The sequence below is a fragment of the Lampetra fluviatilis genome, chromosome 2 (assembly GCF_964198595.1).
Source record: "Lampetra fluviatilis chromosome 2, kcLamFluv1.1, whole genome shotgun sequence".
Lineage (NCBI taxonomy): Eukaryota > Metazoa > Chordata > Hyperoartia > Petromyzontiformes > Petromyzontidae > Lampetra > Lampetra fluviatilis.
The window spans coordinates 25,115,469-25,143,369 of NC_136276.1; the positions used below are offsets into that span (position 1 = coordinate 25,115,469).

Sequence of the window (27,901 nt, forward strand, 5' to 3'; positions counted from 1 at the left end):
CCAGATGAATGTACCGGAGCAGTGATAATTGAAATACGCGTGTAGTCTCGATCTATTTAAGCAGTTTCACGCTGCTAAGCAGGGCTGCCAGCTATGTATATAGATGGGGGCTGGGATGAGAACGTGAGTTATGAATGAGGAGTGAGTGGCTCTCTTGCAAACTACCGGTACGTAATTTTTGTGTGTGTGTGGCTCTCGGATGTCGGAGGGAGCTCAGCATGACTCCACATGTGTCGCTGCACGTGATGGGAGCTGCCTCACGAAAATTAATCCCTTCTGTGGCTCCGGGAAAAAAAAAACATGTTTGGGCATCGTTTCTGGACAGCATGCGGTACAACCCGCGAACACGTCGGAAAGCTGTGAAGGTAATTATTAACCGATAACAGATGGCAACACTCATGGTTTCCTAATAACTTGAAGTAGTTTTGTTATAATTACTCGTTACAAGAGGCACAGGTCTGCGATAGACGCAACAGCGTGAATGTAAAATACATTGGAAGCAATGGAGTAATTACCGCAAAACACGGACAAATGCCCGTCCGCGGTATTTTTTGTCAATAATCCGCTGAGCATAAACGACGGCAATAACGGCGAGCGGAGGGTTTCCTTCACTCGCCTTTGCACTGCGGAGACTGATCGCTCCACGCAGCGAACACGTCCGCCAGGCGCTGGCACACGACGCTCTTGGAGCCGAGCAAGACGAAGCCCTCGTCGCACGCGAACTGCACCGTGGCACCGAGCCTGGGGAGAAACGCAGCGGGGGAGGGGGGGTGTTGGCAAAGCTGGGGGGCAACGCGAGCGACGAGAGACAGAGCGGGGGTGCGCGGCACAAGCGCGGCCGTTCCCGGGCGCACCACGGATTGGTTGATTGGCCAACGGCGAGTGGCCGCGTAGGAGCAGGTGGCAAGGCGAGGCCGTCAAATGTGACGGCGACAGACGGGGCGGGGGGGGGCGGTCCGGGGAGGTTGTGAGCGAGAGGTGCGAGGGTTCGACGTCACGTGTCCCGCTCCGGTGGAATGAGCACGGCGTCGTGCGCGTCTCTCTCTCAGCAGCCGGGAAAACCAGGAGGAAGAAATGCCACATTATTCAGGTTGGGGACGAGTATTTACACGTGGCAACCACTGTTAAGACGATGAAAAAACAAGAAGGGGTTTTTACCATTCCTGGCAATTAAACAGGAGGTGTTAAGATTGTTCAAACACCAAATAGGTAAATTTTGCAAGGCATTAAGTCTGCATTAACCACACATACTTGTGTAAAAAAACATGCACACAAACATGCCCTGATTATTATATAAACACTGCTAAGGGTCTGATTAATATGCAGTAAAGTAAGAGAATACTGTATTATCTAAAATATAATCCAGCAGTGGAACTGCAGTCACGAAAGCTTCAAATCAAGACTGTATTGTCTATTTCTCTTCACTGGAAGATATGTACTGGACATCTGTGAAAAAGAGCTTTATAGCTGATCGGATTCCTCCAGTATACATATTCTGATGTATTTAAATGCAATACATGGACAAAGCGTATATTAATGGCGCGTTTCACTTCGGTAGAAGGATGCCCACTTGCCTCAAACACCCGCGCTTCCAAACACACCGTGGCCAAAACAACCATAATACATAATCAGCTGACGCTCTACCAGAAGCTGCGTCGCACCAGGCGTTTAATTAAACGCACACACGGGCAGCGGTGACTGCTGGAACACTGCTCATTGAGAAATTCTCGTCCGAGGCGTCGGACTTCCGAACGCGCAGATCCATCGACGAACCGGTGAGGGGAGGGGGGGCTTAAGCTACGCGGTTTTTTTTTAATAAAACAGCTCCATGTCCGATCTGACCCTAAGACCGGCAACGCTCCCCCAGTCCCCGCCGGAGCTGCACAGGGTTCCCGATATTATAATTTGCATTCACAGAAAGGGCGACACGGAAATGTGAATTTGAGAGTCAGCTGGTTTTTTTTGTCCTTTGTTCTGGCACTTTTTTTTATCCTGCCAGAGCGACGCCCGTTTCGCAAACAAATTAGGCCCATTCCGCAATTCACGCGCAGCCAATTTCACCCCCCCCTCCCCGAAAGAAAAAAAAGGCCCAACGCACCGCTGCTTACGCCTCTTGCTGCTTACGTGGCAAATTGTGGAATGGCCCAAAAAGTGGTCCGCGGTGAGGGCGTAGCCAACGGTTTGACGGAGAGCCGCGGCGTTGACTCCGCGTCAATAGCGCTAAAGAGGGCGCGCGGCTCGCGTGGGGGAGCTCCACGCTCTTTCTCCTTCGTTGGCACGACAGCTTTTCCACATTTCGGGGCAGAATTTGACGGCACCCTCGGCACCCGTCTGTTCGCTCTAAACTCTCTTTGCAAGCGGCATAATGCGGGCGTGCTCATGATGATGATGAATAAAATGATGTTGACAATTCGAAAGACAGACATGCACAAAGGCAAAGATCCCCCGTATATCCCGAACAGACTGTTGGGACAGCAATGATGACGGCCCGCATGGCACACGGGTGGCCAGGCCGCCTTTGTCTCCCAAGTGGTGATATTACACATCACACCAGGTACTCAAATATTTGAGTCGACCTAGGGGAGGCCCAGGACCGGTTCAGATATTCGTCACTCGTGTTGGTCGTGAGCGGGAATCGAACTCGTGTCGCTGGGTCCATAGTTCAGTGCAATAACCACCACACGACCGCTCCCCATACAGACACGCACACACACAATCAGATATGTCTGCACAGGCAATTATCCTTAATGCTGCCTTATCGGCTCTCCAAACACAAGCCATGGCGAGGCAGAGGCAGGGCTAGAGGAAGCACTGCAATTGTGACCCTTGCATCTGGAGTTCGATTCCCGGCCATGGCTAAGTACACGATGAGACGTATCAATAGTCCAATCGTAATGTGTAATTTTTTTGAGAGACACTGTGTTGTCTTGCTGTGGTCTGGGACTGTTGTTGTTTTGCTGCCTTGCCCAAGCTTGTTGAAAAATCGGCAACGATTGATATACTTTTGCAATTTGTACTGATGTACTTAATTCATTTACTGTTAGTGATTTGCTTAACTTTCCTATAAGTTGCACTCCAATCGTGTGTTTGTCTTGTTAGTTGTTGTAACTTTCTGATCCGCCCCTACTGGACATCTGTGAAAAGAGCTTCATATCTCATGATTCTTCCAGACGAAATTTATATTCTGATTCTAAACCGTGCAACTCGAGATCGATTCCCGCCCATGGCTGGCATTGGTGGCAGGTGATATCTTAACCGGTTCTGGGTCCAACCCCCACCCCTTTACCAACCTGGACTAACCAGTGTGGTGAAGTATAGACAAACAAGCTGCACAGTGAACAAAGTGTGGCTCAGCAGCCTCTGGCTGCCAGCACGTTGACTGCTGGAATTTCGCAATTGGGGCATAAACGATGTCCACACGATTCGGCCATCAGGGCTGTAAATAGAGGGCTGGCGAAGTCCCCATTTGGTGCCACAAGCATCGTCATGGTGTCCCCTGATGATGCACGCTGGTGTGGCAACTTTTGATTCTGGGCGCAGCGGTGGTGAGATGTTAACTACCTCGCCTGGTATGCAGGACGTCGTGTGTTCGATCTCGACCCTGACGCCTGCTGTATATTTGGAATTTGTACGTTCTCCCCGCGGCCGCGTGGATTTTTCTCCGGGTTTTCCCTCCACATTTAGAAACGTGCGTTTAGAGTATTTGGCTGATATACATTTACACATGATAAACATCTTCATTGAGCGATCATTTGTGGCCAGGTAACTTCTGAAAAAGAGCTACATAGCTCAGTGGGCCTTACCTGGTCAAATAAAAATAGTTTAGTTTAGAATCCAAACACATGGAATATACCAAGAAGGGGAGATGTCCGTAGATATACCAAATATAGAGCGCAAGATTTGGACCGTGTTTGTACAGAGTTATTCATCCAGATATCCACACGACCATCCAGAGTCCACAACTATCCAAAGCATATCACTGCACATCAGGGATTGGTCCTGTCAGTCACCTACCAACACAATCACTTTCCCCCCGACCTCATTCGGATTCGCCCGGCAGTTAACATCACCATCACCACCACCACCACCATCACCGTGCCGGTTGACATCCCCATCTGCCCAGCAAGCATTTATAATGAACAAAATCCATAAATACTTTGTATTAATTTTAAAAGATCGTTTCTTCCCCCCCCCCAAAGTCCGATAATGGTGGTGCTAGGGGGGGGGGGGCAGCGATGCGATATTGTTTCTCACCTGAAGTCGGACCCCAAACGTGCTCCGTTCCGTGGGACCTCTGGTTCTGGGCAAATATTCGATGCCTGGGCAATGCCTCCCTCGCTCGCTGCAAGACCAAATCAATACCGTGCGTCAAACAACTGAGAATACGACCACAACAACACATACGTTCGTAAAAATGTAACAAAGTGGATAACATACGGGGGACACATTCTTCTCATAAAACACTGTTGTTGTCTTCCATTTGCTATCTGTATCACGTTCTTCCCTTAAAGGTAACATTCCTCCCGTAATGAGGATTATAAACAACGTATAAAAAGGAGAGTAATTACAGCCGTGGCAGCTCCTCCACAGGACTGCAGATTTCGCAAGTCGCCGCCTGCGTGCGACGACGCGGAGTGCATTCGCCGGCTCCCACGGGGGCAGTGCAAGGAGAGATTTTGTATCGCGCCCTTAATGCAAACCAATTTCCCCCTCGTGCCCTCCGTGGAGTTTGTGATTGCAGGCCCATCACGATCGCTGGTCCCAGCACAGCCAAGAACAATGCAGCCCTTGGGTTATTGCGGCGTTAATGTTTATACCACGGGATGAGAGGCTGTCAGCATTTCTCAACGGGTTGCCCTCCCCCCACCCACAGAGAGGAGCCGTGGCTGTGGGGAGGTGGGGGAGCATGAGGCTGTTAAGCAGATGCCCTTCCTTTCATTTGCTCCATATTGACCGATAGTAGGCGAGCTCCTTGATGAGCTCACGATGAGTACGATGAAGAAATCGTTACGACAAAGCCGTCGCCGCCGCCCTACGATCGTGACTGACGGCGCTGTTTTGTGCGATGATTAATTCATGAAGGGGATTATGACTGGGACGGATGGACGTGTCCTTTACGCTCCCCTATTACCCCCGAGTGTGAACAATCTTAAAAAGTAACCACCGGAGTTCCATCAATTTAAATTATAATGGTCTGAAAATGATGACGCTTAAACATTGTGTGAATGACTTGAAGGTGAATAATCGCAAACGTAAAATATTGCTGATTTCACTTACAGACGGCATACTTGTGATTATTTTCTTTTCCCGGGAACAATTTCACTCCTCTTGACTTCATATCAATCGCTTTTTTTACTGCAGCAACACACGCACACACGTACGCAACAAGAGAACAAGCATGTGATGCATTCTGGAAACATCATGGAGTCATTTACACATGTTTTAAGCATATGCTTAACAGAAACTGACAAAACAGCTGTTTCGACACAGCAGCTTCAAAATCGTCATCCCTTTCATTCGTTATTTTGTTTTACCAGGTGAGGATCTCAAGAGACCGAGAGAAAGTCTCATTTGCAAGCTGACTTGTGTCACCAAACACAAAATGAGGAAGTCAAACTAATACAAGTAACCATGGGGAAGAAAAGAAAGCATCTGAGCCACACGACCACTACTTTACAGGAGAAAGGAACGAACAAAAAAAAACACTGCGCAAATATGTATCATTCTTAAATAAAATAAAAATTTCCTACTAAATAATTTGGCGTCACAAAATAACTTTTTTAAAACAAGCACAGGGGAGATTAAGTTAAAGAAAACGTAACACGGAATCAAGGTCACTTGTGGCAATTCATAGTGAGCCATAATTGAGGTTTATTTTGGGCTACATCGCGTAAATACAAATGCATACCTGTCAACACATACGGTTTACCCGTATTCTTCTACAGGGAAATTGAGTTTCAGATCCATACGGCGTACAGCCGTTTCAATACGGGCAAAAGAAAGAGCATGCGGCCAAATAAAAAAAAAAGACGTGAATGAAAGTGTATTATATTCTTGGTTCTTTCGGTAAAGTCACGTAGAAGGGAAACAACAAAATAACATAAATATAAAACAATACAAAATTATCACGACTTTTTGACTGCAACACAAGCAATCATCATCAGGTGTGAAATCCAAAGTGTATTGTTGAACCCTTCATACTTTTCTGTGTTTATTGTTGTACCTTTACTACACGAGTGTGTGCATCAACATATCAAGCAAGCAGCAGCATCAGCATGCAATAACACAGTAGCATGGTAAGTAAAATCATTGACACCAATAATCAACATTAATACTTAAAACGTTTTTGTTTTGTAAAATATTTGTTTATTTGTTTGTGTTTCTCCCATGTATTACGGATGATATTGGTCACGAAAGCCTACGTGTTAAACGGACTTTGGAGGATGAACGTTGAAATGTATAAGCGCACGGGGTGACCAATAAGGTCTGAATTGGTCTGTAATAAGGTAGGCACTGATAAGGGGCTGACAGGTATGTAAATGTGTCGTTAAACCCATCACTACTCGACACAACCAATTAGTAAGGTTTTTCACGTAAACAAAACATGCCGATTAGTTATTCGTTCAGCACACCACTTGTGTGCTGGAGAGTAACCCACGACAACATTTACAATTCGAGTACCGTGGCATTTCACCGCTAATTAAAAACAACAACCAGCATCATCAGGCGACAGCCAGAGCTTAGGAGAAATCCTCCTCCTGTTTCAGTCCGAACTAGAGTGAGACCAGAAACTACCTGGCTCTCGAGGAATGTTCCTTTTTGTATTGTTTGCTGTCGCAACCTTCCGACGTCTGTGAAAAAAAGAGCTTCATAGTTCATCGGATTCCTCCTCTGGTCTAAGTAAAGATTCCGATTCTGCTGTCGGATGTCATTTTGCGCAGTGTTGGCAAATTCGGTGGACAAAAAATGGCGCCAGCACGAAGTCGGTTGCCACCTTGGCACCGGTGCTACGTCGCCTTCATTTGACGAGCGACGATGAAGGGAAAACACGCGGGTTTTGCTAAATCGACGCCGATTTTAAATCCCAACTACACTAACGGCTCATTAACGACGTTCGATATATCATCGCGTGCAACAAAACCATTGCTTAAAATAATCCATAAGGCATTACGCCCTGTTGCATCGCGCACGACGAGGGCGATTTCTCCGAGTGAAATAGCACCGACAGAATGGGCGGCCAAGCGTTTAAATATTTTCTGTTTTACGCTCTTCAATGTGCCAGAGCGTGCGCGCGGCTGCCCACACAAGATCTGACCACTTTACTGCAAGATCCGACCGTGCCCGTCCAGTGCTCGCCGAGCTGCATCGGCTTCCGGTTGCCGAACGAACGCCAGATGCGGATCGCGATCGTTACGCAAAAGTTGCTTGCCACAAATTAACCACAATACCTCGCTAATTTCGTCAGCAAAGAGCATAAACCATCATCATGTGAACTCCGGTCAGCCTCGTGGCAGCTTTTGGCTGGCCATCGAACAAAGACGGTCAAAGCATCGGACACATATTGCGTAAATATCCAACCGTGCTAATCGCACTTGAGATTAGCACGGTTGGCGACACACGGTGCAAAAAGAAATTCAACATACATGCAGGACACACTTATGTATATTTTGCAACCAAAAAGTTCGAGTGATTTTAAACATCTTGCTTGATAAACGAATCGGCCATGGGCAAACACGCGGGGCTCTCACTCAAATCTCGAAGCGATGCGTGCCCACGAGTGCCATGACAGACACGTTGAGGTTTGGTGGCTTGTATAAGAATATCGTAACACTACCCAGTGTGTGCGTAGTTTTATTCCAGATCAAGACATCATCGTGGCCACCACCACCACCACCACAGCTCGTTGCCAATGCTCCATCCGCCAGACTCCACAGCTGCTGCACAAGGAGATGCGTGACGAGATCTGCCCTCAGTCTCCAGCCATCTGTTTAGGTCTTCCCCTTCCTTGGTCGTCAGATTCATGAAGACCCACACCGCATGGCCTGTCTCGTGGTGGCGAGATGTTACCTCTCTCGCATGGTATACAGGAGTTTTTGTGTCTCTCTCTCCCTGTGGTCGCGTGGATTCTTTTATGCGGGTCCTCTGGTTTTATCTCAACATTCAGCAGCATAATGCATTGAGAGCATTTGCTTGCCTTACATTTCCACGTGTTAAACACATTGTTGGGCTATCATTTATGGCCAGGTCGCTTCTTGAAAAAGAGCTCTATGTAGCTCAGTGGGTCTTACCTGTTAAAATAAAATAAAAATGTTAAGTTATGGTGAGTTATTGTTGCAAATTAAACTGCCGCCTGATTATCATTTTTATAATGGATGACACCTTAATGGACGCACTATACAGCGATGTTAATCAAATTTGGGTTACAATTAAAGAAATAACCAAATTAATCTCCTATTGGAGCCTTTTGTACGTATTTAGGGAACACCATTAGCACAAAACACACAATGCAATTCTCAAGAACACACGGTGATATTCAGCAAAATTACAGCACCATTGTCAATCCACTGGTCGGTTGAAGGCCTACCCGTGCCATGTCAGCCCCAGTGGATTTGACCATACTTCACCACGCTGGCCAGTGCACATTGGCAGAGGGGGGGGGGGTGTGAGATCTCCAGAACTTCTTTCGCACCATACGTAACCAACCGCGCTAATCGGATAATGTCGCAAAACCAAGTTGCATAAAATGCGATAGAAATTTTTTTTTGGCCATGTATGATTTTTTGCCATCTCGTATACAGACGAATGATTCCCATGCTATATACGGATAATATATTTATTTTTAGGGCAATTACTTGACTGTAATTTTTTGCTGTCTAATTACAGCATTTTAAGAGCATTAGCATGTCTAATCCTTGATGAGTGGGGAGACAAGGTCAAAAGATAAAAGTATTTCCAGGCAATTAGGATTGCCCTCGGACCAGGATGAATGATTCATGGGCCGTGTTTACCTGTTACGTGACATCCCTTCATCATACATGCTACGTCACACGCAAAGACAAAGATCCCCCGTATAGCCTTAACAGACTGTTGGGGCAAGTGTTGATAGTGAGAAGCACCTATGAAGGCCGGCACGGCACACGAAGGGGTGGGTGGGCCAGCACCACGCCCGGCCGTCTTTGTCTCCAGAGCGGCGATGTTTCCACATCGCACCAGGTACTCATTTGAAGCCGAGTCGACCTAGGGCAGGCCCAGAACCGCTTCAGATATTCGTCACTGATGTTGGTGGCCCTGAGGTGGGAATCGAACTCGGGTCGCCGGGTTCGTCGCGCGGCACGCTAACCGCTACACTACCGCTCCCTACACACACACACAACAACAACCGCCATTCGCCACTAAGTGGCGGTTGCGTCACCACGACGCCTGTGTCAGGCCAGGTGCACGTTGGGGCCACGTGAAGTGTCGAACGCCCGCTGGCAGGAGGTCACGGGGCAGACGCAGGTGGCACGGGTCGACTGACACACAGGAGCACACACGCGGAGATTTGATATCCACAGCACCGGCGCCGTACATGCGGCAACAATTATTTAAGAGTGAGAGAGAAATGTGTGCGACATCGCCGGGCCTCGGGTGTCATCGCCGCAGCATTGGGGCTCGTTTGTCTCTCCTCTCCCCCGCGCCAGTGCCAGGCGAAGGGCGACGCGCTTTGTGGTGCAATAACAGCGGACCGCGTGACGGCATCGGCGATCTCGCTGATATTAGCCAAATCAAATAAATGGTGTTGTCACGCGACTACTCGATCCAATTATTACTTGCCGATGAATCGACATTTTTAAGACGGCTGTCCGATCAACTTTGAGCTGGCTTGCTGCATCGACTGAGCAGAATCGATAACAATTACCCTCGGTTCACGATCCCCAAGCGGAAAGGTGAAGGTCCGCTTATGGAAAAGATGGTCGCTTTACGAGCATCGCGTACGATGTCATCCACGATGCACATTCGTACCATAATTTTTACTGTTTGAGGTGAACAGGGCCCCCGTCGTTCAGATGGAGTGCCCTTACAAATAGCATCTGCAAAAAATAAGTGGCAGCACCTGTTTCACAAGCCTGTCTCTGCTGGTAAGACCCAGAAGGTCAAAGCCAGGCCAGAGTTTGCTCGCTAAAACAAAGGCAGCTGGACAACATTGGTCTGGAAAGCCAATAGGCTGATGACTTTAAAATATTGGATTATTTACACTGGAAGACCGCCGTCATTCACACAAATCGGGAGACCTATCGATCAATGGTGGAAATGTTTCATTCATTCCAGGAGCATAAAGTCCCAGGATGGCTTCCCAAACTCACACTTCCACAAAATGCCACCAGATCAGAGACGCTGTCACCATAGCCCCGAGCCAGGACCTCTCCGGCAAATCCCATCCTCCCGATTAAGTGGCAAGGCCAACGTCAGGTGGCGAGAAATACCAAATGGTGGAAGAGTGCCGACTTCTCCATCCAGAGGTGGAGCAGACCAGAATCTAGGAAACTGTGGCAGAGACAGCCGGGCCAACCCATGGGTGGAGATTGGGGGGGGGGGCAACTGGGCACCGTTATTAATTTATTTTCAGTAGTTTACAAACCTGTCAACCCATGCGGTTTAACCCCGTATTCTTATACAGGGAAATTGAGTTTTCAGGTCCATACGGTGTACAGCCGTTTCAATAAGGGCAAAAAAAAAACAATTGTCTATTTGTTTGTATTTCTCTCTTGTGATGGGACTTTGATGAACGTTGGGATTTATAAAGGGCACGAGGTGACCAATACGGTCTGAATTGGTCTGTAATAAGGTAGCCACTAATCAGGGGTTGACAGGTATGAGTTTTACACGTAGGCTTTCGCGACCAAAATCATCCATAATATAGGTTTTTTTGGGTTAGATAGCGTAAATATGTGTAAATATAATGTGCACGCATAATGGATGTTGATTACCGTATGAATAACCCAACAGGCAATGGATACCCATAGCCATTTATATGCATTCATTAATCCCCCGCCCAATTCGTGCAGGAAGTGCACACAAGTGACGTCATCACATATATCCCTCTTTTTAAGGAACGAAACAGGATGAGTTCTCCACAAATCTGGCTGTCCGCCTAATTATGCTACTGGGAAAACGTCGTACTCAGATTGTAAATGGCGTGGGTTTACTCTCCAACACACAGGTGTGCTGTAGTAGTAACGAATTGGCATGTTCTGTTTACGTGACAAACACTACTAATTGGCTGTGTCGGGTGGTGGCGGGTTTAACGACACATTTATATTTATGCGATCTAACCACAAAAAAACTATATTATAACGTATGAGTTTACCATAAAAAAAATTACATGTACCCACGATTCCTGTGAGGGACAAAGCAAACCCCTGCCCCCCCCCCCAATACACCCCCCCCCCAAATACAGAAGTCAAACTCCACCTGTGGGACAACCTAATCCCAGACTCCCCCCCACCCTTCTAAAAAAATGGGCTAAAATCTGGCGCGCCCCCTCGGTAGCCCCGAGATCACTCCCATTAAAAACCATCCAGTCCAAATTCATACACCGAACATTCCTCACGAATTGGAGAAGGGCAACGTTCTCCAACACACTCCCCCAGACTACCCCAGGCCCCTCTGAAAGGCACCACACTGACATATCCACACGCTTTCCCGATATCGCGGAATTTCTACGGAGACATCACGAGACAATTCTGAACAGAATCTGCGACACAAACGTCGGACCCTCAGTGGACTCCTCTCCCTCTGGGGCCTAAAACCTCCCGGCATATCGAAGACGCAGCGCACCTCCCTCCAGGCCTCTAACACTTCATCCAGGAAAGTTCTAATGAGTAAATGGAAGGACCACGAGCCACCCTCCCTGCAACACGGGTATCATTCATTGCACACACGAGCTGCAATGGAACATCTCAGCTATAAACTAAAAGGAAAGGAGGCAGAGTTTGAGACACTCTGGGACCCTTTCCTCAATAGCCAACTCAACGTAATCCCCCCCCTCCCCCCGGAGGTTCGCTGCAGTGGGGTCTGAGACAGAGGAGAGCTGATGAGTTACCCCTGAACACCCGGCCCGGGACCGGAGTGGGGCAAGGAGAGAGAGGAAAACCGCCAAGTCGACAACCGGGAGCAGGTGGATTGCTTCACTATTCTGGCAAATCGCCCGATGATGCTTTGATGTAATTACCAGAGAAACGTTGTACTCAAATTGCAAATGTTGTGGATGTACTTTTCGACATACCGGTAGGCTGAAGAAGTAACTATTTGGCGTTTTGTTTACGTGACAAATCCCTTACTAATTGGCTGTGTTGGGTGGAGGAGGCAACGACACATTTATATTTCGATTTAAAGCTATCGTGACTGCAGGGATTCATATTCTTGGTTCTTTCGGTAAAGTCACGTAGAAGGGAAATAATAAAATAATAATACAATTTTCACGACGTTTTGATTGCAACACAAGCAATCATCATCAAGAAAATTTTCTTGCTGTGGGTTTCACACCTGATGATGATTGCTTGTGTTGCAATCGAAACGTCGTGATAATTTTATTGTTTTATTTGTATTATTTCCCTTCTACGTGACTGTACCGAAAGAACCAAGAAGACACATTTATACTTACGCGATTTAACCCAAAAACTTTATTATGAATAATATTGGTTGCGAAAGTCTACTATGTGTTAAACTGTCTTGAACCCCGTACCACGCTTCCCATAATTCATTTTTTCCCTCCCCCCCTCGTTCCCCCCCCCCCTCCCTAGTTAGAAGATAGGCTTCCCCCACATGGATACACACTCCCCCTCCCCTTATTGGGGGAATTGTTAACCCAGAGGAACCAATCCATAAACCAATCCCCCACCCCATACCCTCCAAGCGCACCCTTTTCTATGAGTGCCGGATATGTGAAAACCCAATAGAAAAATGTAAACAACTAAAATATTGGACACTTGATGCAGCTAATCTGGCTGTGACGGTCCCACCTGATGACGGAGACTTGTGTTGCCTCCGAAACGTCGTGAATTTTATTTTTATTTTTGTTTTGTTTTATTTTACTTTCATTACTTTTAATGTTTTACCTACGTGACTTTACCGAAAAAACCTGAGAATATGAATCATTGCAGTCACGAAAGCTTCAAATCTAGAATAAAATATTGGAGCTTTAAAATTGTACATATGTTTTATATTTTAATGTGGAGACACAACGGAGGTGACTTTACACGCGAGGTACCCACTATTTCATGTGGAGATGGGTTCAGGGAGGCACCCACGCTTGAGACCAAATTCAAAGCAGCTCCACAATGGACAAGTGGCGATTTTCCACACTCCAAAATTATTCACGATGGATCGCTCGTGTCAGAGAGAGAACGTCATCCGCTGAGGAGATGGAGCGATTATATCAGCTGGTGTGCAAGTGTGCTACGTGTGTCGTTATTGCGTTGCAGGATCGTGAGAGTTGGAGACGGCTTGTGAAGGTCTTAATCGAGCAGTGAATTGACCCTGGCTGATGAGGATGGCAATTTCACAGAGCAGTGCTTTCATCCGTAGCATCTTCTAAAGTTTATATTTCCTCTCAAGGAAAGCCAGACGAAAATAATCAGGACCCAGGAGACTTGCATCCCATGCATGTAAACTGTTCATGAAGAGTTGAATTACAGACAATTTAGAGGCCAACAAACCACCGCAGCAAGTTGGATTCATTTAGAAAATGGCGCTCCACCACTGGCCACAAATATAGAGAAAAAACATAGAGAACTAAACAATGAAATACACATCAAAAACCATTTATACCGGGCTTTTGTAGACTGTGAAAAGGCATTTGATTCACTGGAAATGAATGCAGTCATCTAGGATCTCACAAACCAGGACCTTGAGATTGAATGGCCCGAGTTACAACATCCTACAGAAGAGGAGCCAGGCAAGAACGCACTCTTGCTCACAGAAGCTATTATTCTGAAAATGTAACTGCTGGAATAAAGGCCTGACGATGAATGGTGAAAGTGAGAGCCATAGCAGATGTCCTGATGACACAGTCATTATACAAACTAATGTAAATGACTGATGGGAAATGAGGGAAACATCTAAACAAAGTACTACTAGCAACGCAGGGCCATGTCGAAACAACAACAACACAGCGACAGTGGACAACAACGATTCAAGGAAGATTGGGATCAAGCTAAGAAATAACAAAGCAACTGAGAATAGTTTTGAGCGCTGTTGCAAAATTGTGTTCGGTGACAAAAAAAACAAGCAACGACATACCACATGGGACCCCGTGATGAACGGAAGGGAAGCGACTGGCAAAGAGGGCGGAACAAAAACTCGAAAGTGTAAACAAAACGAGGAAGGGCACCGAGATGGCCTGAGAAAGAAAGACAAGTGAACGTGGGGAGGGCACATTGCTCGAAGGGTTGATGGCTCGATGGTCGAGGTTGGTGAGAAAATGGCGGTCAAGAGAGGGGAACGCGTCGGAGAGGGATGACCACCGCCACCACCACCGCCGCCACGTGGTACGGCACCCCCGTTATTTTGTTGAGGGGTCGTGCGCGCCTTGTCGCCAACAATCGGAAACGATAATACCTCAGGTCTGCTGCTGCTGCTGTTGCTCGTGGTGATGATCTCGTGGTGATGATGTCGTGGTGGTCTCGTGGTGATGATCTCGTTGTGATCTCGTGGTGATATCGTGGTGATGATCTCGTGGTGATGATGTCGTGGTGATCTCGTGGTGATCTCGTAGTGATATCGTGGTGATCTCGTGGTGATGTCGTGGTGATGATCTCGTGGTGATGATCTCGTGGTGATATCGTGATGGTCTCGTGGTGATGGTCTCGTGATGATCTCGTGGTGATGTCGTTGTTGTTATGAGAACCCCACCTCAAGACGCGTAGTGACTGCGCTTTTCAGGAGGCTGGGGGGCCCTGTCGCTTAGAACTCTCTACCCGGCAAACTCAAGAAACGAAATGTTTGAGTGCAACCACTTCATGAGAGACCTTACATTTAATTTAATGAGCACAGCGTGACGAGACAGCAGTGTGCATTAGAGATACCATTAGCATGATTTTGCTTTTCTTAAATGACGACTTACATTAACCTATGAATAACCCAACCTGTAATGGATATCCATTGTAGTTTAAATGCATTCATTAACCCCCCCCCTCGCCTCAGGCCTTTGCACCTGATTGGCTGACACATCACATTTATTGCTCTATTAAAGACCGAAGCAGGAGGATTTCTTCACGAATCTGTCTGTCGCCTGATGATGCGAGTTGTAATTACTGGCGAAACGTCGTTCCCGAATTGCGAATGCTGCGGATGTTACTCTGCAACACACCGGTGCGCTGAACTAGCAAGGAATTGCCACGTCTTGTTTACGTGACAAACCTTACTAATTGGCTCTGCGATCTAACCCACAAACGTATATTATGAATAACATCACGTAACCATGGAAATGGATCCATGCATGACGTTAGCTCACGCGCAGGAGCGGTACGAACTGTGGCATCACAAGACCGCGAGGGAGTGCGACGGTGTTAGAGAGGACTCGAGCCAGCAGTGGATTGATATTGACTATTGATTATGGGGTAGCACCGAGCCCTTAAGCTGGAAGTGGAAATTCCACTCTCCCATGGCGGGGCCCAGCTTTTCCATCGCACGGCGAATATTAACTTCCCACGCGTGCTCATTGTATTCGACCTGATATTTGCCGATGCGCCACAGACCTACACACGTGAGGATTCTACAGTGTGTATATATATAATGTGCACGATTGCACATAATTACACACGTGTAAAAATGCATCAGGGAAAGCATGCCATTATGCAAGCATGCAGGAGAATTCGAATCGCACGCTCTGAAAAGATGCACAGTGTTGTATTAATAGTACATGTACCCTGAATTACAGGGATTTCATGCCAACAGAGAGCAAAATCTAATTATTTGTAAAATCATGGTGAAAGTAAATTGTCTGCCCTTCCGACAATCCTATATTGCAGCGTGCGTCTGTCTCGGTGCCATGGATTAGCGCGTCTCTGCAGATGAACATTCTTCACGTGTGTGATACGTTCTGCTGTCAACTATTAAACTATTTTGTTTTACCAGGTAAGGCCCACTGAGCTTATACTGTATATCTCTTTTTCAGGAGCGACCTGGCCACAAATAATAGCCCAATAAAGTGGATTATCACTTGGAAATTTATAGCAGCCAAATACTTTAAAACCGGGGTTTGGCAATCAAAATAACAAGAGCCTTTTTTTGAACTCGGTAAAAAAAAAACACCCCTCAACATTTTAAGAGCCGCAATGCACTGTGGTGAATACGAAACGGCGGTCCTTTACAAATTACATCACGAAGCGGTCTTTGACGAGCGGCATGCGGCTTAGGAGTCGCGGGTTGCCAACCCGTGCGCTTTAAACACACAGCAGTGGCTTGTCACGTGGAAATGTACAGCAACCAAATACTCTAAACGCGCGTTTCTAAACCTGGAGGGGAAAAACCGGAGGACGCGGGGAGAAATCCACGCGACCATGCAGAGAGATAGCATGCAAACTCCAAATGTACCGGTGTCAAGGATGGGATCGAAGCCGTATGACCTTCTGCATACCGGGCGAGGTAGTTAACGTCTCCCCACCGCGGCGCCCCTGTGGTGTGCAGTCCGTTTGCGCGTAACATGCACATCCTGTGCTCCGATCTCAAGCAGACAGGGTCGGCTTGGCCGCGGTGTGGCTCCGTGAAGGAAGCAGTCTGCCAGTTTATTAGGCGTTTGCCGAGAGACGGCGAGTCATAATGTCTGTATGGAAATATTGAGGAAATAAAAACCTGTGGCTGGTTAATCTGTTTTCCTTTTTAATTGCTCTGGAATACACGCTTCAGGGAAATACATTGCCAGGAACAAATCACGTGGTTCACAAGCGAATTGGAGGGAGGATAAAGCGCATTGCACGAGGAGGAGAAACGCTGCACAGAAAGCAAAGTGATGTTTTAGGATGATGTAAAAACGAAGTTTGTGTTACTCGTAATGTCTGTTGAACTTCTTTTGCACCGTACGTTAGCCAGTCGTGCTAATTGGAGGTGCGGAGGAAGGACAACAAACTAAACACGAAGAGCAGTTCTAAAGAGATAATATAAAGAGGATTCTTTTTAATCCGTGTTATCTATACACTGTCATATGCTTCCAATGCACAATGATCTACTACACACCACACTATCTACTGTACAGTACTGTATGTGTATGTGCAGAGTATATAAATACTAACTTCAGCTACAGTATATATGGTCTATTAACATTGTAAGAGTTGACATTTCCCAGTCCTGTATCGTCACCCAGCAAGAATTTTTCTCAATAATTTTTTGTGAGGACATTTTTTTTTGCAATTCACCAGTTCCACGCTTCGTGGTAATTAAAACTGGTACAAAAGCCACGGACAAATGCATACGGTCTTATTCTCGCGCAAGCATCGAATTTCTCGCCGTATCTCAACAGGCTTTATATATGTGTATTTTATCTGCGGCTCTGCTTATGCAGCATCTTTCCTGACATTTGGGGAATTAAATAAGCGTCCCATCGGAATTATTTTCTGCTCCGCTTGCTACTACATGAGATCACTGTAATATAAAATAGCGGGGGGACGAGCCCTAAAAGCTGCGCATGAGAGCTAAAGTCTTTTCAGCCTGCACCTCACGATTCACATCCATTTCATATGCCACTATATCATTTGCAGCATGCCATTAGGCACACGTAATGAATCCACGAATCCAAGATATGCCTGTACATCATTTGTGGAAGGCGGCTACTGGCTGGACGGGAACACGTAACTTGTCTTTCAAACATATTCTATTGCCGGTGAGGAAAACAATCCCCCATATCCGTGCCTCTAGTACGGCAGAAGAAAACACCTTCGTTCATATCGCTCCATATTATTTGTATTTCTTTTACCCTACTAGGATGTACATGAATATGAATAGGATGTACATGTCAGTAATAAAGGAATCACGTATTCTAAGATGTTGTTTTTATGCTATTTTAGGACAAAGGAGAGATGTGTTAGAACCTTCATGCTGTTTTTTTTTATGCAGCACATTTACTATACCCATACAAACGTGATAATGTAGCGTTCATGTTCGCGACAGGGCAGGTGAAGCGGTGATTCAATGGTACAAAATGTTTGTGATGAACCCATTGGCCTGAGTTCAAAGCATTCAATTCCTGGATATGGATGAAATCCTATCTAAATTTGTCCCGATGATATACTTAAATGTAAGTGACAAATTTATAGCAACCCATTTAAATATCCCTTGAATCAAAGCCTGAAACTCCACTGCACCTGGGTTCCAGCCTAGGATTTCTGCAATCTTTGACTTCCCGGTATATATGTACAGTGAGGGAAGAAAGTATTTGATCCCCTGCTGATTTTGTACGTTTTCCCACTGACAAAGAAATGATCAGTCTATAATGTTTATGGTAGGTTTATTTGAACAGTGAGAGACAGAATAACAGCAAAACAAAATACAGAAAAACGCATGTCAAAAATGTTATAAATTTAATTGCATTTTAATGAGGGAAATACGTATTTGACCCCCTCTCAATCAGAAAGATTTCTGGCTCCCAGGTGTCTTTTATACAGGTAACGAGCTGAGATTAGGAGCACACTCTTAAAAGGAGTGCTCCTAATCTCAGCTTGTTACCTGTATAAAAGACACCTGTTCACAGAAGCAATCAATCAGATTCCAAACTTTCCACTATGGACAAGACCAAAGAGCTCTCCAAGGATGTCAGGGACAAGATTGTAGACCTACACAAGGCTGGAATGGGCTACAAGACCATCGCCGCTTAGTGAGCTTAGTGAGAAGGTGACAACAGTTTGTGCGATTATTCGCAAATGGATAAAACACAAAAGAACTGTCAATCTCCCTCGGCCTGGGGCTCCATGCAAGATCTCACCTCGTGGAGTTGCAATGATCATGAGAACGGTGAGGAATCAGCCCAGAACTACACAGGAGGATCTTGTTAATGATCTCAAGGCAGCTGGGACCATAGTCACCAAGAAAACAGTTGGTAACACACTACGCCGTGAAGGACTGAAATACTGCAGCGCCCGCAAGGTCCCCCTGCTCAAGAAAGCACACATACATGCCTGTCTGAAGTTTGCCAATGAACATCTGAATGATTCAGAAGATAACTGGGTGAAAGTGTTGTGGTCAGATGAGACCAAAATGGAGCTTTTTGGCATCAACTCAACTCGCCGTGTTTGGAGGAGGAGGAATGCTGCCTATGACCCCAAGAACACCATCCCCACCGTCAAACATGGAGGTGGAAACATTATGCTTTGGGGTGTTTTTCTGATAAGGGGACAGGACAACTTCACCGCATAAAAGGGACGATGGACAGGGCCATGTACCGTCAAATCTTGGGTGAGAACCTCCTTCCCTCAGCCAGGGCATTGAAAATGGGTCGTGGATGGGTATTCCAGCATGACAATGACCCAAAACACACGGCCAAGGCAACAAAGGAGTGGCTCAAGAAGAAGCACATTAAGGTCCTGCAGTGGCCTAGCCAGTCTCCAGACCTTAATCCCATAGAAAATCTGTGGAGGGAGCTGAAGGTTCGAGTTGCCAAACGTCAGCCTCGAAACCTTAATGACTTGGAGAAGATCTGCAAAGAGGAGTCGGATAAAATCCCTCCTGAGATGTCTGCAAACCTGTTGGCCAACTAAAAGAAACGTCTGACCTCTGTAATTGCCAACAAGGGTGTTGCCATAAAGTACTAAGTCATGTTTTGCAGAGGGGTCAAATACTGATTTCCCTCATTAAAATGCAAATCAATTGATAACATTTATGACATGCGTTTTTCTGGATTTTGTTGTTGTTATTCTGTCTCTCACTGTTCAAATAAACCTACCATTAAAATTATAAACTGATCATTTGTTTGTCAGTGGGCAAACGTACAAAATCAGCAGGGGATCAAATACTTTTTTCCCTCACTGTATGTACGTTGAACTTCGTTCGCAACGTACTCAGCCAACCACGCCAATCAGAGGTGCTGGGGAAGGACAACAAACTAAACATAAAAAAGCGTTCTAAAGAAATTAGTTTTCAATCGAGATTTAAATATAGCTGCAACATAGGTCATACCAGTCAAAGGCTTTCCTCTAAATCCGCATCCACTCGGTCTTTTTGAGATATTGATCCCTCCTCTTGTAAATTGTGTGAATGATGATGAGACTTTGGCGATGAACACCGCACATAGCTGGGGAGCAAGGTTGCATGCGTGCCAGCCTTAACAGATGCTTGCTAACAGCACTCGCCCAGTCTGACGGAGGCTACACGGGGGGTGTTTGTTTGTGTGTGTGAGTCGTCTGTCTGTTTGTGTGTGCGTTTAGGGAGCGGTAGTGTAGTGGTTAGCGTGCTGCGCTATGAACCTGGCGACCCGGCCAACATAAGTGACGATTATCTGAACCGGTCGTGGGCCTCCCCTAGGTCGACTCAGCCTCTAATGAGTACCTGGTGCGATGTGTAAACATCGCCACAGGGGAAACAAAGGCGACCGGGCGTGGTGTTGGCAACCCACCCCCCTCGTGTGATGTGCCGGCCTTCATAGGTGCTCGCTAACAGCACTTGCCCCAACGCTCTGTTGCAGGCTATACGGTGGATTTTTGTTTGTGTGTGCGTAGTCTGTCTCCGTGCTTGCGTTGTGATTTATTAGGGATCCCCATGAATGAATTACGAATCCACTGGAGCCGTAAACAGGATCTGAGGACATGAGGGGAATGGACAAGTGGGTTCACTGAGCAGGTCTGTAACATTTAATGTCATCGAAAAAAACCATAAAAAAAATCAATTGACATTGCTTCACCATTTGTAACTTATTTCACCATATAGCTCATGCCATTATATCGATCTTGGATTTATATCTACCGTCAGACTGACACTTGCTCTCCCTTTCCACCTCAAAAATAGGCGCGCATGCCACAACGAAGGCAACACAATTCCACACCGTTTCATGCTGCGCTTGCCAACCTATTGGGGGGCCTACGACATCCTGAGCGACGGAGGCAAAGGGCGACGCGCACACGAACAGCGTCGCCCGTTCGGTCCTGTCTCCAATGATGAGCGTTTAGTCGGGGGCGCAATGCCCCCCGCGCGGGTCTCGCTCACCGCGACGGAGGAAGCGCCGCTCGTCGCAGGGTCCCTGCCCGCCGGAACTTCTCCGCGAGTTTAGCCCCAACACTACCGTTGGCGACCTCGGTGACCTCCCGGAATTACCGCGTGGAACGAACGGGTGAACAGAAGAAAATAATCTCCCCACTTTGTTGTCGAGTTAGAATGGAAGAGGCCGTCGCTTCAGATCGTCACGTCCCCCCCTACACCCCCCCCCCAGCTGCTGGCTTTCTCTCGCTTTGGAATTCCTCTTATTTTCCGACAGTTCGTGATGGACGGGTGGGTTTCGCTGGCATAACGACAGCCTCAGGACAGCAGATGGCTCTCGGCGGTAGTCGGGCCAACTGTGCACACACAGAATTTACGCAGCAAATATCAGACATTCATGACCACAGCGGAGACACTGAAGTGGTCGGATGCCTAGCGCCAGCCCGCCTCTCGTTTAATTACTGTCTGCTTCCTTGTTAGCATTCTGCAATCGACACAATGTGCCATGCCAATACAGTATATATGTAAAGTACAGCCTTCCTAAATTTAAATTACGGTTTACAAGAATTACAATGGTGGGAGCAAACTCTTTAAAATGCTATTTCAACGTTCCATTATGTGAGCAATTTTTACATTTATTCAAGCCTCTTTGCCCCATGTTTCAGCCTCAATGTTTTTAATCCACGTACAAAGTAATAAAACGGCTATTTGTCTATATTCCTTTAATTAATGGCACAATATTGCCCTGTTCAAACGGTGCTAATGTGTCCCATTGTTAAATGACTGCAGCAGGAGCGATTGCGTCTCTCGCTCCATCCATCACGTGAAGATTGTGCATAATGTTACCGTACTCATTGCTGTACGACTGCCGACTGGCACATGAAATAATCTTTCCGCAGGGAATGCCGATGATCAACAATCAGCGCTCGTGTTTGTCAAGTCATTGTTTATTAACGGACCTGAAAGGTAATGCAGGAAGTGCATTCTTGTGAAAGGACGTGGACATCTGTGGAGAGAGGTTAGAAGGCGTTGGGTTTTAACAGGGGCGCAAGTGGAAAGCCCCCCTTGATAAATTCTGCGTTAAATCTTGACTTAAAGCTTTCGTGACTGCAATAATTCATATTCTTTGGGTCTTTAGGTAAAGTCTACGTGACTTTACCGAAAGACCCAAATAATATAAGTTCTGCGTTAATGACCCGACTGGTGTGTTGGTAGAAAGCGGCGGAAACACATCACCCACACCGACCAAGGCACATCGCCACCTGAACTCAATCTCCCCGTCTTGTTTAGTAACCGCCCCTCCCCCCTCATGTCACACTACAGGGCATTATTCATGAAGAAGGCAACAAATGTACAATACATCTGAAATGACAAGAATTAGAAACATGGCCACTCATTATGAACGAGGAAGAAAAATTATACCTATGCATGGATTATTTAACTCTTTCCAACGTGCGTTTTTCCTCACATTGCACATTGTCCACGGAGTATGACGATTTTCCCGAGGGTGAGTCCCACCCGCTAAAGTTTCGTTCATATTGGACCATCTTCACGAGAGTTATCGTGACCCCTGTTACAGACGGACAGAACAGTTGAATTAATGCTTTCAACCTCGGTCGGAAAAATAGCTTACAAAGTACATATTGCACTTACACATCCTGTACATTGACCATAAACTCAAACATTTTCTTGGCAATTGTTTTCCTATTAAGTTTTGTTTGTCATTACGAAGTAGTGCTTAAATCACAGTGTGAAAAGAAAATAACAAAAAAACTTGGCATCTTTGGAATTCAAGGGCAATGTTCAATCTAGTGGCGCTCACCGAGCCAGCATCCACACTCATTCCCAGACAGCGCATTATCCGAGTCCCTGGTCACAGGGCGACTCTTTGGCATGCTGCAAATAGAAAGTTCATATCCTCTCCCCCGCGCTTCATTAAATACGTTTTCTTCCAGCAGAATGTAACCTCACGCAGTGCACCCAGCCACACCGCATCGCACTGCACCACACAACTCAGCCACACTGCATCACACTGCACCACATGACCCAGCCACACTGCATCACACTGCACCACATGACCCAGCCACACTGCACCACACTGCACCACACAACTCAGCCACACTGCATCACACTGCACCACATGACCCAGCCACACCGCATCGCACTGCACCACACAACTCAGCCACACCGCATCACACTGCACCACATGACCCAGCCACACTGCATCACACTGCACCACATGACCCAGCCACACTGCACCACACTGCACCACACAACTCAGCCACACTGCATCACACTGCACCACATGACCCAGCCACACTGCATCACACTGCACCACATGACCCAGCCACACCGCATCACACTGCACCACATGACCCAGCCACACTGCATCACACTGCACCACACGACCCAGCCACACTGCATCATGCTGCATGACACGACCCAGCCACACTGCATCACACTGCACCACATGACCCAGCCACACTGCACCACACTGCACCACACGACCCAGCCAGACTGCATCATGCTGCATCACACGACCCAACCACACCGCGTCACACTGCATCACATGACCCAGCCACACCGCGTCACACTGCACCACACGACCCAGCCACACTGCGTCACACTGCATCACATGACCCAGCTACACCGCGTCACACTGCACCACACGACCCAGCCACACCGCGTCATACCGCGTTACACTGCCCCACACGACCCAGCCACACAGCGCGTCATACTGCATCACATGACCCAGCCACACCGCGTCACACTGCACCACACGACCCAGCCACACCGCGTCACACTGCACCACACGACCCAGCCACACCGCGTCACACTGCACCACACGACCCAGCCACACCGCGTCACACTGCACCACACGACTCAGCCACACCGCGTCACACTGCATCACATGACGCAGCCACACCGCGTCACACTGCATCACATGACCCAGCCACACCGCGTCACACTGCATCACATGACCCAGCCACACCGCGTCACACTGCATCACATGACCCAGCCACACCGCGTCACACTGCATCACATGACCCAGCCACACCGCGTCACACTGCATCACATGACCCAGCCACACCGCGTCACACTGCACCACACGACCCAGCCACACTGCGTCACACTGCATCACATGACCCAGCTACACCGCGTCACACTGCACCACACCGCGTCATACCGCGTCACACTGCCCCACACGACCCAGCCACACAGCGCGTCATACTGCATCACATGACCCAGCCACACCGCGTCACACTGCACCACACGACCCAGCCACACCGCGTCACACTGCACCACACGACCCAGCCACACCGCGTCACACTGCACCACACGACCCAGCCACACCGCGTCACACTGCACCACACGACCCAGCCACACCGCGCCACACTGCATCACATGACCCAACCACACCGCGTCACACTGCATCACATGACCCAGCCACACCGCGTCACACTGCATCACATGACCCAGCCACACCGCGTCACACTGCATCACATGACCCAGCCACACCGCGTCACACTGCATCACATGACCCAGCCACACCGCGTCACACTGCATCACATGACCCGGCCACACCGCGTCACACTGCATCACATGACCCAGCCACACCGCGTCACACTGCATCACACGACCCAGCCACACCGCGTCACACTGCCCCACACCTGCGTTGTGCGGCGGCCGTCGCCCATCCCAGGCACTCGTGCAGGCTCAAGCCTCACTCACGACGTGGGGAGCATTCCGGATAATTCGTTCGCAGGCTCGTACACTCCACGCTGTGCATTACGTTGTGCATTACGCCGGTTATTGTGCGCACATCCGGTTACTCGTCCTGTTTGTCTACAGCGGTGCTTCTCGAACTTTTAAGGCCCGCGGACCACTCAGCCGATGCAAACATTTTCGCCGATCACCAAATCAACCACCCCCCGCCACCTCTGTTGGCAAAACTCTAAATACCACTCATACACAAGTATAGGGGGGAGGGCATTTAGATGTTCGGGTTAGGGTAGTTTAATCGGGATAGTTTACCTAACTTAATTTTTTTAATTAAATATCATGAGGACAATATTAACTAATGTATGCAACAAATGGTGTAATAATCGATGTCATTATTCTCCGGATCAAGCTGCGTTTGCATGACAGCCCCGCAGACTACCTGGAGGAGCGTCGCGGACCGGATACCCTGGCCAGCGTGGTGAAGTGCGATGAGCCACTCTCCCCCCCCCCATACCGGCATGTCTAAACTATGACATGATGGTGATGATAATTTTCAACATGCTGCTGCTACTCCTGCTGTTGATGATGAGAATAATTTTAATCATCATGCTACTCCTGCTGTTGTTGATGATGAGAATGATTTTAATCATCAAGCTACTACTGATGTTAATGATGAAAATTAGTCTTATTATCATCATGCTGCTACTGCTGTTGGTGATGAGAATTATTCTTATTATCATCATCATCGTGCTGCTGCTTAATGTTGTTGCCGTGGGGTGACACTTCGCACCATGGACCTACAGTCCAGGGGTCGCCGTTTCGATTTTCCTCTCCCGGCACCACGGTTCAAACGGAGGCGCGAGTCCGCCACTGTCCACCCAGACGTGCAAGTCGCTTCGCTGCAGCCGACCGCAGGTCACGCACCGGTTGGCTACGTACGGCGCGATAGAAGTTCAACATACGCACGTGCGTCAAGTATGGGCACTCCCATCTCGGCCAACGTGGAAGAGGAGGCCACAGATACCATCTCGAGGGGCTCTCGAGAGCGAGTTCTAGCGAAGGCCCTCCTGCCGACCGTGGTGTGAGCAAACATCATGAGGATTGCACCGTAACCTTTTGGTTGTCTTTCTTTGGCTTTATTTTGCCATGGGAAACAAATAAATAAATAAACGTCCGAGTCCATCGGTCCATTGGCCACTTACTTCGGCGGCAGGCAAACTGTGCACCGGTCTCGGCTGAGTTATCAGCAACATTGCCGCTCTTTTTATTTCATCAAACCAGCACAACGGGCATATAATGCATTTTGTGCAATTACCTTGAACAATGTCGTTTTGAGTGAAAATTAACTTTTTGAAAGTGACGTGGCCCGTGCCATGGCCGGGCCGGTGTCACGTGATTGTAACGTGCTTGTAACGCGAATGCAACGTGCTCGTAACTTACTTGTAACGCGGATGTAACGTTATTGTAACGTGATTGTAACGTGCCTGTGACGTGATTGTCACGTGATTGTAAATTGATTGTAGCGTGATTGTAACGTGATTGTAACGTGATTGTAACGTGCATGTGACGTGATTGTAACGTGATTATGACGTGACTGTGACGTGATTGTCACGTGATTGTAGCCTGATTGTAACGTGATTGTAACGTGATTGTAACATGATTGTAACGTGATTGCACGCTTCACAGCCACGGCACGTATCGGCCAGGGTGCGTGGCGCTCCAGACCGGTAATTAGGGGATCAGGAACCACATCCCGCGCTGTCACACAGAGATCAACATTTTTTGTTGCAAACGGGGTTTTGACCGCGGATGTCGTGTTATGGTTCACGATACAATCTCAGTTTTCCGTAACTTTATAATAGTTTCACGCTTTAAATTGATTGCACGCACGTTTCGTTGCACTTCCAGCATAACCTAACGGCGACTTTAAAAGTTGCTACAAATGCAGTTCACTCAACCTTAGTGTGCCACAGGGACGTTTGATCGATACAACTTCTCACTCTACAACGTGTCGTCAATTACAGCAGGAAAAAATAAATAAATACGCTCAGGACGCAAATGATGATGTAAAATCACCACAATTAGTCGCTCGGAGAATCCTGTTGTGGAGCACTCCTTTAATGGGTTATAGCTATTAATTAACAACTTTAATAATCGAGTTTATTATTTCACAAATGTTTTGTCAGGAAATACATATATAAGAAGTGAATGAGCAATGATGTGATGATGTTTTGCTCAACGGACGACACGATTATCATGGAACTTGTATGGCTCGATATATTATGCATTTTGTGAAAACTTATTCATTGTCCACGTTGAAAGAAATATGACGTGAAACACAGAGCTAAAGCAAAGCCAGTCTGTCCGTTTGTCATTGATGAGACTGATAATGCACAAAGCAAAGCAGCATTCATTTGAATGGAAAATCTTTTGCTAGAATCCTGCATTGTTTTCAGTGGAACAGCCACGAGCGCATTATACGGGAATGGAAGGTTTTCCTAATTTATTTAATTCTGTGCATAGAAGCGTGCGACATGCATCTAGACAAACCCGGCATTGTAATATTTTCTTGCCTGCAAATGACGCAAACGCACATTTGGACATGATCACCGCATCGCGTACACGCCGCTTAGAATTTGCATGCAATTGCACGCAATTTGCATGGCCACAGATGTGCACGGAGTGTAGAAAGCAGCACTGACATATTGGGCAAGCTGCAGGGCTTTGCAGACTATGCCTAAAGGCACATTGCAATGCGGGTCACGTGTTAGGCCGAAGCATGTCAAGGCCTCCGAATGCACGGGTAACCTTTCCGAAACGTGGGTAAAGCCACTCATGTTTCTTTTCGTTGTACTGCAGGCTTGCGTTGGCCTGTATGTACGCACGTTGAACTTCCTTCGCAACCGTACGCAGCCAAGCGTGCCGATCGAAGGTGTGCTCCGTCATGAGCCACACGTAACACAACATGCACAAAGAATGGGAACTGCTCACCCAATGTGTAAGCATTGGTTGAGTGGTT

General features: G+C 47.4%; 1 protein-coding gene across 4 annotated transcripts in view; it reads right to left on the reverse strand.

Annotated features, from left to right (window-relative positions):
• LOC144944586 (CUB and sushi domain-containing protein 1-like) overlaps positions 1–27,901 on the reverse strand; it is a 785,462-nt gene that overhangs the window by 319,136 nt on the left and 438,425 nt on the right. For all 4 annotated transcript variants that reach the window (XM_078872870.1, XM_078872887.1, XM_078872877.1 and 1 more), the window contains exons 7-9: positions 5,278–5,355; positions 4,255–4,342; positions 617–741 (exon numbers count right to left, since the gene is read on the reverse strand). In XM_078872870.1, the coding sequence (XP_078728996.1) occupies positions 617–741; positions 4,255–4,342; positions 5,278–5,355 (291 nt within the window). The remainder of the gene's footprint in view (positions 1–616; positions 742–4,254; positions 4,343–5,277; positions 5,356–27,901) is intronic.